The sequence below is a fragment of the Helicoverpa armigera genome, chromosome 18 (assembly GCF_030705265.1).
Source record: "Helicoverpa armigera isolate CAAS_96S chromosome 18, ASM3070526v1, whole genome shotgun sequence".
Taxonomy (NCBI): Eukaryota; Metazoa; Arthropoda; class Insecta; order Lepidoptera; family Noctuidae; genus Helicoverpa; species Helicoverpa armigera.
In genome coordinates, this window is record NC_087137.1 from 10,151,445 (window position 1) to 10,169,048 (window position 17,604).

Below are 17,604 nucleotides of genomic sequence, written 5' to 3' on the forward strand. Positions count from 1 at the left end.
AATAATAAAATTGGATTTTTTATAACAATCTTCACAAGCTATTGTTAACAATTTCTCAAAATTCCATTTATTGTGTTTATCAAACGTTGGCAACATTTAGTGTGTGAGTGAACGCAAAAAAAAGCTTGCCGATATTTCATCCATCTCCCTCGTAAATTTTGGACATAGGCTGATTGACAACAAAAGGCACTATTTTGAGGATCATTGTTGTTTTAAATGTTTCCTTGTAAATAAGTGTTGTGAAACGAGCGCCTGTATTCGTGATTTACACCGTGGATGAAAAAATATGAAGCGGCGAAATGCCGAAACTGGGAAGTTGCGGCGCCCCTTGAAGCGCACAAAAATCACCGAAGGAATGTACGGAAAGTGAGTGGATACTGTTTATGTTGGTCGTTAATTATCAGGAAATGGTTGTGCATAATGTGCGGCATCTAATTCTGTGATAAACTTAGGAATAATATTCCGGAATATATCGAGTATGTGGGTAGAAAGTACCATCTGGCGATGAAACACCACCGTCTGTGTGGTGCGAAAACAAAAAGAAGTCAAAATACACGTTTTTCGTGTTGAAATGTGTTCGAATGTGCAACATGTGTAGACTGCATGTCACCACTGTCGTATTACTCATGTGGAACAAGTGGTCTGATAAAAAACGGCGACGAGACCATCTTACAAAAATACACAAATCAAGCATAAGTAAACACAGCTATAAAACCCGTTGGCTTATTTATAACTTGTAGGAAACCAAGTTTACTGACATTTAGCACTTAAAAACAGAATTTTGGCATGCTATATTATTCTTGAAGCCAGTTCTGTTATAAATAATTTATTGGGTCCAGCATTTTATTAACATGCTAATAATTACTGCTTTTAAAGGTAAAAAGCGCATGACTGATAGAGTTTAGGCAGAATAACACTCATTCATACCATACCATTACCACTCAGCCTCTCTGTAAAGCATAATGATGTTGACAACATAAAAATCAATAATAACAAAACTTCTTATCAAATGTATCAGTTTTTAAGATAACAGAACATCAAACCTTTTAAAACGATCTACTCTATTAGAGGCTACTCTTCCTCATACATTATTTAATTTCCCTACTAAAGGCATTTTAAAAATGTACTCAATTATTTGTTAGTTAGGAATTAAAATAAATAGATATTTAAAAAGTAAGGGTCATCTTGGGGCGGATATAACTCATATTAATAAGTACCAGAAAGATAAAATATTAATGAGATTAAATTTATTCACTACTGAACATAAATAGTTTGTAAAATGAGCTTTAGGTTTTCTAGAATCTTGATAATTATAGAGCATCTTGGCTATTTATTTTTCCATTAATTAGCTTAACAAACAACATTAAAAATTAATAATGTCACAAGCTATTTAGATAGTACAATTCCATTACCAATTCAATTTGTTTTATTGACTATTAAATTACATTGCTCTTAGTATATGAGTGTTAAAAATAAACCCACTTAATGTGGTATAAATAAATATTTAATAAGGCATATGCTATTACTTATCATGGGTATATTTCCAGCAAAAGTAATTTCTTTGTAAGTTGACCCCAAAACCTAAATATACAGTCACATTTATACATATACCATAAAAAGAATAACTATTGGTAATTTATAAATATCATACAAGAAGTTAAGCTGGTATTTTCACTATTAAATACCTACTTAATTTATTTACTTCCTTAGTTTAAATGTATTAACTAGGTATATCTGGAGCCTTTATCTGGAGATTGGACTCGCACATATAAGTTGGTTGAATAAAATTTTGCCAGTTTGCTGATTGTGTATAGAACAAGGTTCTGTGGAACAAGGTTTTCGATCTTAATTATAGTTTTCTAAACTCCCACAAACATGAATATTACAAGTTATTTCAAAATCTTCAAAATCATCCTGCTACACTTATCCCAATATTTATTTGGGATCATCTTCTTTGGGTAAAAGGAGTACCTGTAGTTCAATACCTCTTAACATAAAAGTTTTGGGTTTCAGACATATATTTTTTTACATATTGTATTTCACAATCCTAATGTATTTATGGTCATATTTCAGTTCAATGCTGTACCTGAAGTTTGTGATGATTTGGGCGACAGTTGTGATGGCCGACTACATGCTGGAGTTCAGATTTGAGTTCCTCTGGCCTTTCTGGATGATGCTGAGATCAGTCTACGATTCATTCAAATATCAAGGACTTGTAAGTTTATTTTTTATATGTATTTTTGCTACTTTCCGAAGAGAATGGTTCAGCTAGTCTAGTTAGCATAAATATTTAAACACTGTGTCATTCATGAATTCCTCCATGCTTATAGCACTAGGTACTATAGTATTACAACCAAAGGAAATAAATAATAGTTTGAGGTATCTATTATACAAAAACGAATGAAAAGATTTAGGTGTAAGGCAAGAGTTTCGACTACTTTCGACGCCTGCACTAATCCCCCTTAAATTTTCAATAGAGCCTTACACACTGTTACCACGGTGGTTGACGCAGTGGCCATCAAATATATACAAGTTTAGTTGAAAAGACGCTGCGGCGTTATGTGTAAACACCCTAACGTGATTCAGAGCTAGCTGCATTGTATTTTGAAGATATAGGACAAGTTTTGTCACGATCATATTCAAGTTCCATAGGGGTTAGCTGACCTTGGCCCACTTTTACCACAAAAGGTCCAACATTCTATTTTCCTAAGTTATTTTAGGGGGCAAATCCTGTTTCTGAACTGTATGTCGAACAGCCAGGAAGTAAATAAGTTAAAGTAGCAATAATTAAAGAAAATGTTTTTTGTGGTCTTGCAAGACAATACTTTTCACACTGAGTGTTATTCTCAGGCTCTACTTAACATAATACTACATTTAGCTGTTTACCTAGTTTTTTGTGAACTAGTTTGTGACACCAATATGTAAATTACTTTATGAATATATTAGCACATTTTTGCTACAAAAACTACATATATTACATAATGTTAAAAAAATAATTATTTAGTCTCTATGCAAGATTTTGTGGACTATTACAAACACTGTACTTTTGTAATTATCAGTAACATTTTTGTACAAAAATGCAAGTATTTAAAAAAGCTTTTAGCCTGGCGTCTTGGGTAGATATTTTTATACTCAAATTCTTATACAGGCACAATTTTCCTGTTGTCCTTTAGGTTTTGAGATAATATTCATGTTATCTAATAACAGGGAAAAATATCGTATTTAGTATGCCAATAGCTAGTCTAAATTGCAACTTTAATTCTTAGCAATAAGGTCCAAATTAGTTACCTTCAAAATATATCAAATCAAAAAGGGTTAATGAGGAACCAAGCTCAAATAAGTTCATTAACTTTGTGTCAATGAACTTGATAACTTAAAGGTTACTGAACCGTACCATATAAAATCTTTATTTCTTTGTACTATTGTACGAAAGAGGAACCATTGTTTTTTTGTATCCTAAAGGCTCTGAAACTAAAGAACCGAGTTGAAAAAATATATTTTACTGTTAGGAAGCTAGACTATCCCTGAGTAACATAGGCTATATTTTGACTGGATCCAGGAAGAAGTTCCCCCAGAAAGAATTTGCTTGAGTAATTTATGCCTTAAGATGCTGTTAATAAGGTTTATTTTCCTTTGTCCACAGGCATTCTCAGTTTTCTTCATCTGCATAGCCCTGACATCAGATATGATATGTTTCTTCTTCATACCTATACAGTACATATTCTTTGCTGCCAGTACCTATGTGTGGGTACAATATGTCTGGTATACATGTGAGTATATTTTGTATGTATTTTAAAGTTAATATAAGTTATATGTATAGTTTATAAGTTACATATTTGTACATAGTTTTTAGGGTTCTGTACCCAAAGGGTAAAACGAGACCCTATTGTTTTCGCTCCTCTGTCCGTCCGTCCGTTTGTCACCAGGCTTTATCTCATGAACCATGATAGTTAGAGGGCTGAAATTTTCACAGATGATGTATTGTTGCCGCTACAACAAATACTGAAAACTAGAATTAAGTAAATATTTTGGGGGGCTCCCATAGAACAAACGTGTTATTTTCGTCCGGTTCATAAATAATGGTGGAACCCTTCGTGGGCGAGTCCGACTCGCACTTGACCGGTTTTTAAACTTCCAGCGCAAAAAGACAAGTAATATTAGTTTGACTCCTATGTGTGTCTGTCAGACTGCCGGTGTGCCTGTCTGACTGCCTGAGAGTCTGTCTGTAGTACCGTAGCTGTAGAATGAACCGATATGGATGCGGTTTATTTTTGATAGTTGGTGATGAATATTTTATCTTCAAAAAATATCGTAACAAACGAGTGTAGCCACGGTAAAGAGCAGTATTACTTGTTACACTGTTGCCTAAACAAATAAGGAAACAATAATGGAGATTAATTTATTAAAAACAAAGCAACTAACATAGTTTTAAACTTTCGAATGAGCTATTATTGCCGTGGGAACATTTTGTCTCGTACCAATTGTTACCAAAAATAGGATGATAGAATTATGTAGGTACTGGTAACTTCTAAAATTAGGCTTTTTGAGATTCCGAGATAAGTTTTGTTATGTTTAATTAACCTGATATTTTAAACTCGAAAGTATTTATGGATATTTGTTCCTCTTTCACGCTAAAATTACGGGATGGATTTTGATGACACTCGGCATTAGTATATCATAATAAAATATAGGCTTTTTACCATGTCTAACCATAGAAAGAGTAAAAAAGTTCTCAATGTCTATTTCCCAACTTTTCATTTTGTAAGTACATTTTGTACACTGTACCAAAAATAATGATGTGTCCAATTATACAAGCCGGTTTACTTGTACTCATAGTATTTTACGAGTACCCAGAAATAGAGTTTGGCTGCCTTACAAGTAACATATATTTGCTGTTACCTACATAGTTCTATTATAAGTTTTCACGTATAATTTGGTGTGGCGTTGATGGCATGACAAGCGTGACAGCGTGTTGTTATGGGTCTGATTTTGTGGTATTTTTGGCTGAAAATTTTATTCATGAGGATTTTTTTTACAAAGGTATTAGTTTACGATTATTTTTGCAACAATATGCAGTGTATAACATTATTTATGAAGGAAACCATAGTAACTAAGTGGATAATAACAAATAATGCTAGATAGACTAATTAAATGGCTAGGAGGAAGGGCAATGAAATTTGGGTTGCTGATTCAAGTGTTTATTATAACTTTATATTATAACTAGCCTGTAGTGTCCCACTGCTGGGCAAAGGCCTCCCCATCTCGCTTCCACTCTTCCCGATCTTTCGATCGTGTCCACCAATCCGGACGATAGGCGTCTAGTTCGTCACGCCATCTCTTCCGGGGCCTACCCCGCCTGCGGTGTCCATCCTGAGGTGTCCACTGGGTGATAATAGTGGCCCATCTCTCCGGATGCATTCGGCTGACGTGTCCGGCCCAGTTCCATTTTAATGTTGCCGCCTTTTGGCCCACATCCGCGACTCCTGTTCTGGAACGTATCACGGTATTCCGTATGCGATCGGTCCGTTTAATGCCTAAAAGGCTACGTTCCATTGCCCTTTGGCAAACCTTGAGCTTGGACTTCTGACACTCCGTGAGAGACCAGGTTTGTGCACCGTAGGTTAGGACGGGCAAGATACACATGTCGACTAGCTTTCGCTTGAGTGAAAGGGGAAGGTCCCCTTTCATGTAATGCTTCATGGACCAGTAGCTTTTCCAGGCGTTCTCAATGCGACGGTCGATTTCTCGCTGTTGCCTGTTTTCGAAAGAGACTAACTGGCCCAAGTAGATGTATTCGTCGACATAATGTAGAGCTTGCCCGTCTACCTCGACCCTACGTTTCGTGCTGTTGGTCATTGTCTGTGTCTTATTCATGTTCATTTGAAGTCCAACCTCTCGGCTTGCCATGCTCAGATCTTGGAGCATTTGTTGGAGTTCCTCTGATGTGGACGCAAAAAGGACGATGTCATCAGCAAACCGCAAATTTGTAAGCCTCTTGCTCCCGATCGCGATACCTTTTGATGTCCACGGCACAGTCAGCTTTTTGAAAACTTCCTCCAGCGTACACGTGAAGAGGTTTGGTGATAGTGGATCACCCTGTTTCACGCCTTTCTCTATGTGGAATGTTGGACCTGGGGAAAGCTCCTTTCCCCAACCAATTTCACTACTATTTAACGCAGTCATTTGTTTGTCCGGATTTGTTGACCTTTAGTTACTTACTCAAATGGAGTAGGTATAGACAATAGATGATAACATTTTTTTTATCTTTTCGTCCCCGCAGTCGCAGACAAAGGCATCTGCGTGCCAACAGTAGCGATCTGCTGCCTGCTGGTGTACGTGGAGACGTGGTGGCGGGGCTCGCGCGGCGGCTCGCTGTGCCGGCCGCTGGCGGCGCACTGCGTGGGCTACCCGGCGGTGACGCTGGGGCTGGGCGCCAAGGCTCTGCTCGCGCACCGCCTGCGCGTGCGGCGCCAGCGCCACGTGCGCGCCATGAACGAGTTCTACTTCCAGCTCATGCGGGATGCGCTGCCCGAGTCCGCGCTAGACCAGGTATTGTAGACTATGCTAGCAGTGGGAAACAAAGACGTACCGTAAGGACCACACCACCGGGTCCCACGGCCCCGACCGTCTCGCTGGGGCCGGTGCAAAGGAGACAGTTGTTCAAGAAGAACTGGAAGTCATCTATGACTAGTTTAGTTTTTTGTATTAAGACAAGAATCTTTTTGAATTAAGACAACCGATCAGCTTCGATAGAAATCATGGTATTTGGTCTTTAGTGTTATTCCAATTTCTTGAAATAGCATTTCAAAAGTTATCAAGATTGTAAAGATTGGGCAAAAAATAATGTAGCAAAAAGTACGTACAATTTATCATATTTTTTTTATGTTTCAATAAAGACTTGTATTTCAAATGTAAAATAATATCTTTATTCGCCCATCTTACACACATCAAATTTACTGCTCATGCCTGGCATATAACTGGCACTATATCGTCTAACCTTGGTATTCTCCCACCAGACGCAGGCTCACCAGCAAGCACAAACGCAATCAGTGTCCAAAGAGGCCGGCGCCGGCGCCGACTGCGCCTCACACACACAGGCGCAGGAGCCGCGCTACATGAACGGCTCCCTGCGCCGCTGTCGCTTCAAGACGGACGGCCACAACGGACACTGTCCGCAGGACCATTCGCAGATACAGAATAAGGTAATTATTACTTATTTTTTTACATAAATAATGTTGCAGAAGATGGGGGACTATCAGTCGCTGCGTTACATGCCCAAGAGGTCCCCTATGACGCCCAATAGATCCCACATGACGCTTAATAGGTCCATTATGATGCGCAGTAGTCTCTATGACACCCACTGGCTCCCCTGTGACACTGATGATTCTCAATAGGTAGGTTACTTATAGCGCCCTAGATGTTCCCTATGCCTATGACACCCAAAAGGACACTCTAAGGGGATGACAGGAAAATGAAGAAGTAGAAATTCTTGGAGGTGAGGGAACTTCGAGAGGTATGTTAATCGATGGGGAGGTTCAACAGTAGGACAAAATTTTGCAAAACAACAAAACTGTCTCTAAAACTCTTTTATAATTTTAGAACTATTTTTCACATAGTTTTTTTTTCTCTATTCACAGTTAGAAAAATTAGAAAAGCATTTAGCGCAGCAGAATTCGAGCCGCGACAAGTCGTCGACGCAGGCGTCGAACGCAACGTCACACGGGTCGAGTGGCTCAAATGGCTCAGGTGGCTCGAGTGGCTCGGCCGGCTCGCATGCGCTCAGCAACGGCAGCGCCTGCCATGCACACACTGACGACGACGATCGACACGACCACAGTAAAGGTCAGTCAGATATCAGTCAGTTAATTTTGGCAAACCATACTGACTTTGGCGGTCTAGGGCCAAAACCTGCGGGGGCTGCAAAATTTTTAGAAATGATTACCGTTAAAAAAATGGCTTCCGGAGGGCATACATAAAGTCGGGATTCTTGTCAGTTGTAATCAATCCTTTCAGTCCCAACAAGGGGTCATATTATAACTATTCACATCCTCTTAAGAACCATAAACCTCCCTGAATTGCTTCAAGGAGATTTTTTGGATATGTAAAATTACGGATTATATAAAAAAAACAAAACTTTGTATTTTTGCTAGGTGGTACAAAGTCTTCGAAGTCGGATAAGAAAGAGGCTAGTACGATAAAAGAAGAAAAGAGAAAGAATAAAAACAGAGATAAGGATAAGGACAGCAGTGATAGTCATAAGAGTACAGAACATAGTGAGTATAAATCATTCTTACGATTTTTCTTATTTTTCTCTACGTTTTAAAGATTAAAAATAGCATATGCCTTCAACAAATTGGCCATTTGACACTGAAGGCAATTGTTTTTTAAAATTGGCCCAATAGTTTCTGATATAAACATGTTCAAGCAAACAAATTCAAAATCTTCAGCTTTATAATATTCTTACAGTAGTAATTTTATTTGTAATTTTTTTCCCCTTTCAGCAAAAGAACAAATAGTTAAAGATAAAGAAGTAGAGAGTACAAAAGATTGTGTAAAAATTAAGGAAAGCAGTAAAGAGGTTAAGGAGAAAGAGAAGGAACGAGAAAGGGAGAGGGAACGAGAAAGAGAAACGAGAGAACGCGACAAAGAACGCGAGAGAGAGCGGGAACGTGAACAGGTAAGTTATGTTGTACGCCTTATTTTATTAACAAAATTACAATCACGGCATTTCCCAATATTCTATATTCAATATTTCTATTTATTGATATGCTCATTGGGGTTTGAATTGTTTTATTATCTGACCAACAGATAGGTGTACAGATTATTAGGATCGGCCGTCCGTGATAACTTGTTTGTACTTGTGGCAGTATACAATCAGATTTGCAGACTCTAACTTTTAGAGCCATGTCAACATTTTTATTATGTCCCTTTCAGTGTTTTTTATGGAGTAAGTATTTACAAGTTTTTTTTTTTAATAAAAAGGATTATGTAAATAAAATCGATAAAATCGAAGCCAAAACAGTTTTTTCAATATCCTGAAAGGCATATTTTATTTTTTTGTGTAAATTGGTGCGCCCAGTTCCTATAATATTTACACGTTCAATCCTTATACAGCGTGAAGCTCGCGAGTGCTTAGAAGAGCTAAAGAAGGTGCGGTCGGAGCTCGCCGCGGCACGTGCGTCCGAGGCGGAGGCTCGCCGCGCACTGGCGGCCGCCGCCGCCGCCGAGCGACAGCGCCGCGCCGACCACGCGCAGCTCAAGCAGGCCCATGCGGCGCTGCAGCACAAGTGAGTACTGGCTGATGGATGTTCTGTTTTTGAATTTTTAATATAGGTAGGTTTGAATTAGAAGGTTTAGTCGTGGTGGTTTTGAAAACAGCGCCGCGCCGACCATTGACCTGACCGAAGGTTCATCGTGGTGGTTTTTGTAGTGTGTAAATGTTAATGTAATGTCTATTGTTTATATAATTTGATAGTTACTTTATTGGTTGTTGTAAAATACAGGGTGACCAAAATATGTTTTCCAAAAATTGCAGGGTGCTTGAATAAAAATTCCTTGTAATTTTTTTATCGCATGGATTGAATTCGTAAAAGTAGTTTTATTTAAATGTATAATATTCGCTTAAGTGCCGGAAATCAACAAATTGCAAGATGATTTATTTACTGCATTTTGCTATATAGTCCTGTTGATTTCAGAATTTTTCTAATATTTAAACATATCTGTGCACTAAGGGTGACAGCGTGGCGTACGGGCGAGCGGGCGGCGCTAGAGCGGCGGCTCGGCGAGGAGCGACGAGCGCGGACCGCAGCGGAGTCGCTACTATTACGCGCCAGGCACGCTGCCCGACCGCCCAGGTACTACTTATATTCCTACATTCCATTCTGTAGTCCAAGGGTTCCGGTGATTGACTATCCGCAAACAGGGTGACAGTATTCACTACGCAACAGCGGGTGAATTCGGAGTTATTCTTACATATTGATATTCGTGGCTCGAGGTACACTTATTTTGTAGGATGTGTATTAATTTTCAAATTTTTGCAGTATCGAATTTTTTGAAAAAGGACTACATGTTTGCAGTGTAATTCGTATTTTTTTGACACTTTTTTTTTCGCTTAACATTTCGTCGATTTGCTTGAACTAGCATATATTTTAAACACAATGGTTTTTCTCTAGCGGTGAGTGCGAGAGCGAGTCGTGTCGCGCTCGTCGTGCGGGCGCGGAGAGCGAGGCGGCCGCGCTGCGCCGCGACCTGCAGCGCGCGCGGGACCGCGCTCTGCAGCTGCAGCGGGACCTCACGCATGCCACTGAGCAGGTAACCAGCTACTGTCTGTGATGCAGGTTGATTTGCGACGTGATTGATGCAATAGACTAAATGATACCACATCAAAAACATGTAACATATGTACTTAAGGAACGGTCTGATGCAGGTAATAATAATATCGTACATAGCACTAGTAATTAATCGGCTTTAATTTATTGTCGTCGCGGTTTCGTTGTTAAAAAAAAAACACTTCAAAATACCGCTGTCACCCAGCGGCCACATTAGCTGGGTGAAGCATTTTCTTACTCGAATAAAAGAGGCAATATTACGCCACCATCCCGGGGTCGGCTTCTGTTCGGGTAGCAGACGCTCTTAGTCCGTCACCCGCAGGTGCGTATTTACAGTATATACATGGCTAGTACGCAAGCGTGTGAAACTAGTCGCGAATAGATTGGAATTCACTTTTTATACAAAGTCTTCCGATGTATACAGCAGCAGTACGCAAATACTCGCATATATTTTGTAGTGGCCAAAGTAACTTGCTTTGTTCCATAATATACAGTGCTAGTCCGCATGCAAACTAATCGTGTATACACTGCAATAGGCGCGAAAAACTTTACGATTCCAATCTATTCGCGAGCAGTTGCATGCTGCCATTTTGATTAAAACACGACCTAGCATTTAATGTTAATTTAAATATTAATAATGCTCGTAAATTCAATTTCTTTTTGTATATTTTTTAAACAAGTTGATTTTTTATGGGAAATATAGGTGCAGCCACAAAATTATTTATTGAACACATGATTAAGCTTCTAATTTTACAACATTATTTATACATTGTCATCTAATTTACTAACTGGGCCTCGTTTTTAGTACATTGCCATTTATAACCTTCAATTAAAAAACATTGTATTAAAAATTGAAGTAAGTGACGAAAACGAATCGCTGCAAAACCGACTCCACGTAGTCTTGTCTGCCCTACCCCTAGAGTGCAATTCAAAACCGCGTAGGCGCGGAGGGGCGAGGCGGCCTGCGAGCTGAGCCGCAGGTAGTTTTAACGCTCGCCGCCGCGGCTGAGGCTGGCCGGCTGAGCCGGCCAGCAAACCGAAGCTGCGGTGGTGAGCGTGAAAACCATCTGCGACGATAAGCTCGCATGGGACCGCCGGAGCCCCGCAGCACCGGAGCCGTGACAGAAGCGATGCTTGCTGCATGTTGCTTGCTTACATTTTAAACGTACTGAGTTAAAAAATTAGAAGCTAATTAAAAATATTTTATGGTGTCATTTAATAGTATTTTAGAAGTTTACTTTTAGAATGCATGCTAAAAAATAACCATCATGCTGAGTTGTATTTAGAGTGGTTTACTTAGAAGATACTAGTGGCTAAGATAGTATTATTTAGATGCTCGTTAATTGTGGCTGACTTAGTAATTTAGAAGGCAACATACATTTTTGGGGGCGAATAATGATATTAAAAAGAAGCCAGATTGAAAAGCCTTTTTTATTTAATGCTTTACCCAATATTAATTTTGTATAGTTAAATTTGACCGTGTATAAATTGGAATGATGCATGTGCACGTCTAAGCTACGAATTATACTCGAGCAGTACGCAAAATTCGTGTATACTTTGAAATCACAAATTAAAAAACAGCATTACAAAATATCAGCGAGCAGTTTCCTATGGATGCGTTTTGGCTATGTACACTCTGTAAATACGCCCCGCAGGTCGCGTCCTGGCCGTGGCCGAAGAGTAGCCACCCTGTGCGGAAAGAGTCCTTAAGGCCGCTGCATACGTGACAAGATAATATCTCGAACGTGAACAGGACAAGGACGTGATTGCTTCTCGTGACTCCTTGACATATGCGCTTTCATATACATTATGTATGAAACGATGTTTTCAAAAACTTGTCCTAGAATTTCAGTTCAGTAATTATTTCTTCCAGGTGCGGACACTAGAAGGCCGGCAAGCGGGCGCCAAGCCGTTCGAGAGCACGGCGTCGCGGCTGCAGCACCTGGAGCACTCGCTGTCGGCCGAGACGCGCGTCAAGCTCGACCTGCTGTCCGCGCTCGGCGAGGCCAAGCGCCGCCTGCACATACAGGACGGTAACTATACACAAAGTCTTGTAAAACACCCCCAAAATATAAGCAACAAGAAATATCAGCCTTTGGAGCATCATGGCAATTTTGTCCCTTTTGCCACTGACTGCGTAATACTGGACGGTAAATGTGCCAACATCAAGCATACAAAACAAGACAACAAAATACTACAAGCAACAAAAAATTTGCCCCATGTACAGGACGGTAAATATTGTCAAATCTATAGCCTGTTACTGTTCCAGTAAATAGGCCTTTTCTTGTTATGGAATTGCAGTGGCCCTGGGACCCAGTGAACTTTTTAGTCCTATCTTTTTCCTAACAACTCTTCTTTCTCCTTCCAGACTTAATATCGAGACAAGACAAAGAAATAGAGGAACTTAAAGCTCAAATGCTGGCAGTGATGCCTACAGAGTTCGTAGCGCCGTCGAGTAACTCGGTGTCCAAGCTGCGGCTGTCGGACGGCTCGCCGCTGGACCCCAACGCGTCCGTCTACACGCCCAAGCAGCTCGCCCAGTGCTCCGACGCCTAACGGGACCTACGCGACCACGCAAGTATTGTCTAACTTACTTCAGTAACACAAATCAGTGAAAATGTTCCAAGTGACTGTGACTTTCTAACTTAAACTTTAAAAAGAGTGGCGATATTTTTCCGAAAAAACTGTGGCATCCAGTGGTTTGTGAGATTTTTCAGAAGAATTTTCTACCATTCTACCATGTCACTGCTGTGAAGTGTTGCCAGATGCAAGATAAATGACTGTTAATGTTGTAATAGGGGACACGATTCACGAAAATACAGTTGTTTTGAACTGAAATAATTTAGACGATACAATGATCTGATGATGGAAATAAGGAGTATGTAAGACCTTACGCGTTCTTCCGTAGGTTTCATAAAACCGAGCTTTGACCCCCACCCAAGCCGTACTGGTCTTTGTATGGGCGTTTTCTGATCTCAATTTGTTTTTTTTTTGTTTTCTAATTGATAATGCAAGCTGACAAGATGTTTTCGTTAATTTATTGTGTTAGTTAAATTCTTAAAAGTGTTTTTTTTGTAAGTCGAAAGTGGGCGGGGCGCTTGACTGCCATTTTTGTTAAGGGTGATTTTGGAAAATTTCCTGCGTATCAGACTGATAAATTACAGTGTATTTTTTTAGTGATTACTTTTTGGTAACAATGTCAACTGTTTATTTTTATTCTCGAGTTGAAATCAGTCTTAACTTTAGTCAAGTGTGATCGCCCGCAAATGTCCATACAAATATCGGTAAAAAAATAATCTGGATATACATAAAATAAATAAAGAAATAAACAAGTGTGTTAGTTTTGTAACAGTGTACGTACATAAAGTCAAGACAGAGCGTTTATTTTTTCATATATTGAAATATTTGAATTTCGCACATTTGGTGTAACATTCTCTTGGTCTGAAATTACCTGGTGTTTACAATTCTTGTGAATTGTCACTTAACATGACTAGACGTTCGCTTTATTGTGCGCACAATTACGGCCATGTTTTAGCCTGTAAACGCGTTCAAAACGGCGAATATTCTTCTTTCAAACTTTGTGACTGTACGACGTTTCATTGAACAATAGCTCTTAGATCAAATGAAATAAGACGCATTTTCGATAGAACGACGGTCATAGCATTTTCCGGCATTTCTTCAAAAACCAAGGCCGTACATTGATCTCTTCAAGCATAATCTGTGTAGATACGACAGTCCTCCGTGTGATTCGCTGCTGCAGTGTAATAAAAGCGTGTTCTTTTTGAATTTTATGTGATAAATTGTACAAATTAAGATCTGAGATCGAGTCTTCTTCCTTGTATATTAAATTTGTAGTTTTATTCGACGTTTTTAGTCCAAATTTGTCTGTATTTACGTGTGGCGCCGCCTGGCGGTATGTTCGGGAACTATCGGCGTGGCGCTTACATTTTCTTGTTGAACATTTGAGAGCTGACGATGGCTTGACGTTTGACAGCATTTTGACAGATGGAACCATGACAGTTGTTACGTGACATGTTCCGGTTCGATAGTACTGCTCCGTTATGTTCGAATTTTGCGGATGTTTGTGGTTGGCATACTTAAAATAAACGTACTTAAATTATTTTTGGGCTAATCTTCCCTAACAATATAAATTAAGCTTCCAATTATAACCCGAAAACTTAACCATGTCCAGTATTGAAGAAATAGCAACAAACATCCATGGAATTCCTTTTTTTAGATCCACCACACACTGCAGACTAAACTGTCGGCCAATAGTTGGTAAATTCTGAAGGAAAACGTGAACCCAAACAAATTTTTCAGTCAGTCTGATACCGGCCTTATACCTGACAGTTGTAATGTGCACACTAAAATTAATTTCCATACTGAATTCTGATCCCAAAAAAACTATCGGCCTCCTAAAAGTTTGCAGTGTGCGGATGCTCTTATACATACTTTGTATGTATATGCAATCAATCATCCTAAATATTGTAATACCCAACTTTTACTTATATTTGCACAATTAATTCATTTCAGGCATTTAAAAAATATCTGTGGGTCGTTCATTTCTGTTTGTGCCTCATTTTCTTTGTATTTTTTTATTTATCAAGTAAATGATCAATGAATTTACTTGACCACTTTTTTTTATCGACGTAAAATCATCAAATGACCCCTCCCGCTGTGGGTTAGCAGCGGTGAGGGAGTGTCAGACTCTTACTGACTAAAATCGTCGTGTTCCGTCATAGGCCTTTTATGTACCAGGGCCGCGGTATCTCTTTCGAACAACCCGCAGATTTACTTGACCACTGAACCCTACAAATTAAGTTTGACAAATCTTTAAATATCCTATTAGATAACAAAATATGTCAGTTTGATTGATCCACAGGCATTTGCTTTCAAACTGGCGGATTTTCCAATCGGTTTTCCCGTTACGACAAAACAATTGAAAGTCATCGACCGATGACGCGCCAATACGAGTGAACGCTTGAAAGATTTATAAGGCAAAATCCGCTAGTATGAAAAAGCTCATACAGTTTCTAACAGTAGCATTTATTTACCTACTTGTCAATCGATATCTGTGTCCAAAATTACTAAACTAGTGTTCTAAATAAAATGTTTTTCCTACCATAAAAGGTGCGGGCACCAAAGTCCAAGTAGTAGTTTTGGCAATTGGTCGCGATAAATATTTTTTTTGGAATACTCTTTTGTAGTTTTTGCATCGATATCGTATGTGCTAATAATTGTATGCTTTTGGAGGGAAATAGCTCATTGACCTTTACAAATTATTTGAATAATATGATGCTGTTAGCGGTCAATAATATTTTAGTGTAGTGGTAGTTTTCTTTAAATGAGGAAATGCTAGATTTTTTCTCTCTTTGCGTCTTTTTTTTCATATTAATTTTATTCTGATTAACTCCCGAATTAATTTACCTTCACAACAATATATGGATCACTTTAAGCAAAGGCCTCGCTATGTATTTTAAAGAATGGCAACAAAAATATCTGAATAAGGTTTAATTTTTGAGCTTATGGTAGCCGCACCATGTCTAGTTCAATGAGATATTATTCTTCAAATAATCATTAATTCACCTTAATTCCATCCATAAACCGTATGAAAAATGGCTTCCAAATCTCTGTTGCATTTATAAATAAATAGTACAATTAATTTTATATAGAAACCGCGAATAAAAGTACTAACTGACGGAATTGCGAGATAACCTAGCCTAGATAATGATGGATTCGTATAGTGCATAGAATTAATGTTGGATATTGTGAAATGCGGTTATTTTCCGACTTTTTTTAATGTTAAATTGAAATGTTTGTGAGTGCCAATTTATTCAATTCTATTTAACCTCCGCCTTGTGTATTTATTTGATTGGTAAAGCACTGTTTTTTCGGGAATTCTCACGATGTTTCGATTTTTTAGAGCACATGTGACTTACTGTGTTTGTACAGAATCGATTTTTTGAATTTGTCGGTGTTTATAGTGCAAAGAATTTGTTTAGTGTCTAGTAGTTACTTCACCGACTTTGAGGCTGTTTCTGTCCAAAAAATACCTCTCAAATAAATATACAAGGATGTTGGAGCGTTCACACATTGCAGTGACGAGCGATATAACGCACATTGGTTATAACAAAATGTAAAGTGAACATTTCCGTATTATTTTTGAGATTTTGTATCATTTAAAGTTCACTCTAGTCTTAATAAAGGTCACTTCAGCACTGTTCGGCAGACACATCACTAGTCAGTTGTATTTAATATCCGCAGTTAGCGCATACATTAACTTGTATCAGTAACATGTGATATATTTTGTAAGAGTATTAGGTTGTCATCACTTCATTTATTAATGGGACTGTCCTATTCGTTGTGTTCAAGAGTGAGATTACAGTACCGGATAGTCGCGAACATGTGTGAAGCGACCTTTAAATTTATTTGTAAACCTAAGTTTTAGACGTTTAGTTTTTTTTTTATTAACGGACTGCGCACTGCCCACGAAGTTTGACTTCCTTTCTATAGTTTGGAACTACGTAAAATGTTTGTGAAAAGTACTTAATTTTAGATTTAGACTTGATGTGATTATTTTTTTGGAATATGAAATCTGTATGCAGCACAGATACCGATGTATATTTTTTCATGAAACCGGATCAATACGAGAGCGTTATCGTAGGAACAAACGTACAATGGAACGATCTGAATTTTCACTAGTGAAATGTAAGTGATAATGTTTGTTTGTATTATAAACAGATGCTGTAACAGCAATAAAAAATCAGACTTGCAACTTTGTTTTTCTTTTACCCTTGTTTTATAATGACAGAGTATTATTATTCAATTGAATCAAAAAGCTTGTCGCTCAAAATCTGCCGTTTGAAAAGTGTAATACATGTTAAGTACATATTTGTTCAAAGTACTTACATGATCAGTCACTGGAAATAAGGTAAGATTTTCTAAATATGTCAACTACTCAAATGTTCAGATCGGCGGAACTGCTTCGGCGTTAGCCGTGCCCTCGACCAATAGAAAGAAGGAACACAACTGTAAAACCTTGCTGGTCTTTTACCAGCCATAGGTAGAGAGCAGATGAGGATTTTCTACATACAGACGTTATTACTCAAGGTGTCTTACATACAAATAAGTAGTAAAACAAAAAAGTTCAATGTTGAAGAGGTTTATTTTCTGCAAACAGATGTTATTTTGATTCACATTATTATAAGGGGAAATTATTAGCAATCATCAATTTAGAAACATTCTAAATCAGTTTTTCAATTATTAATTAATATTG

General features: G+C 38.4%; 1 protein-coding gene across 1 annotated transcript; it reads left to right on the top strand.

Annotated features, from left to right (window-relative positions):
* The first annotated feature begins 85 nt into the window (after nucleotides 1-85).
* Nucleotides 86-17,103, top strand: LOC110382067 (macoilin-1). Its single transcript, XM_064039084.1, has 13 exons — nucleotides 86-366; nucleotides 2,074-2,215; nucleotides 3,644-3,770; nucleotides 6,281-6,549; nucleotides 7,017-7,202; nucleotides 7,638-7,842; nucleotides 8,151-8,273; nucleotides 8,502-8,677; nucleotides 9,115-9,287; nucleotides 9,732-9,854; nucleotides 10,173-10,311; nucleotides 12,202-12,361; nucleotides 12,697-17,103. Exons 1-13 carry the CDS (start codon nucleotides 287-289, stop codon nucleotides 12,882-12,884), a joined length of 2,091 nt encoding a protein of 696 aa, XP_063895154.1. The 5' UTR covers nucleotides 86-286; the 3' UTR covers nucleotides 12,885-17,103.
* Nucleotides 17,104-17,604: the final 501 nt, after the last annotated feature.

Bases quoted from the DNA above. Each gene is read 5' to 3' on its own strand.
- LOC110382067 (XM_064039084.1), top strand. From the start codon at position 287: ATGAAGCGGCGAAATGCCGAAACTGGGAAGTTGCGGCGCCCCTTGAAG. The intron at 7,843-8,150 runs GTCAGTCAGATA...TATTTTTGCTAG, and splicing joins TCGACACGACCACAGTAAAG to GTGGTACAAAGTCTTCGAAG. The intron at 10,312-12,201 runs GTAACCAGCTAC...TATTTCTTCCAG, and splicing joins TCACGCATGCCACTGAGCAG to GTGCGGACACTAGAAGGCCG.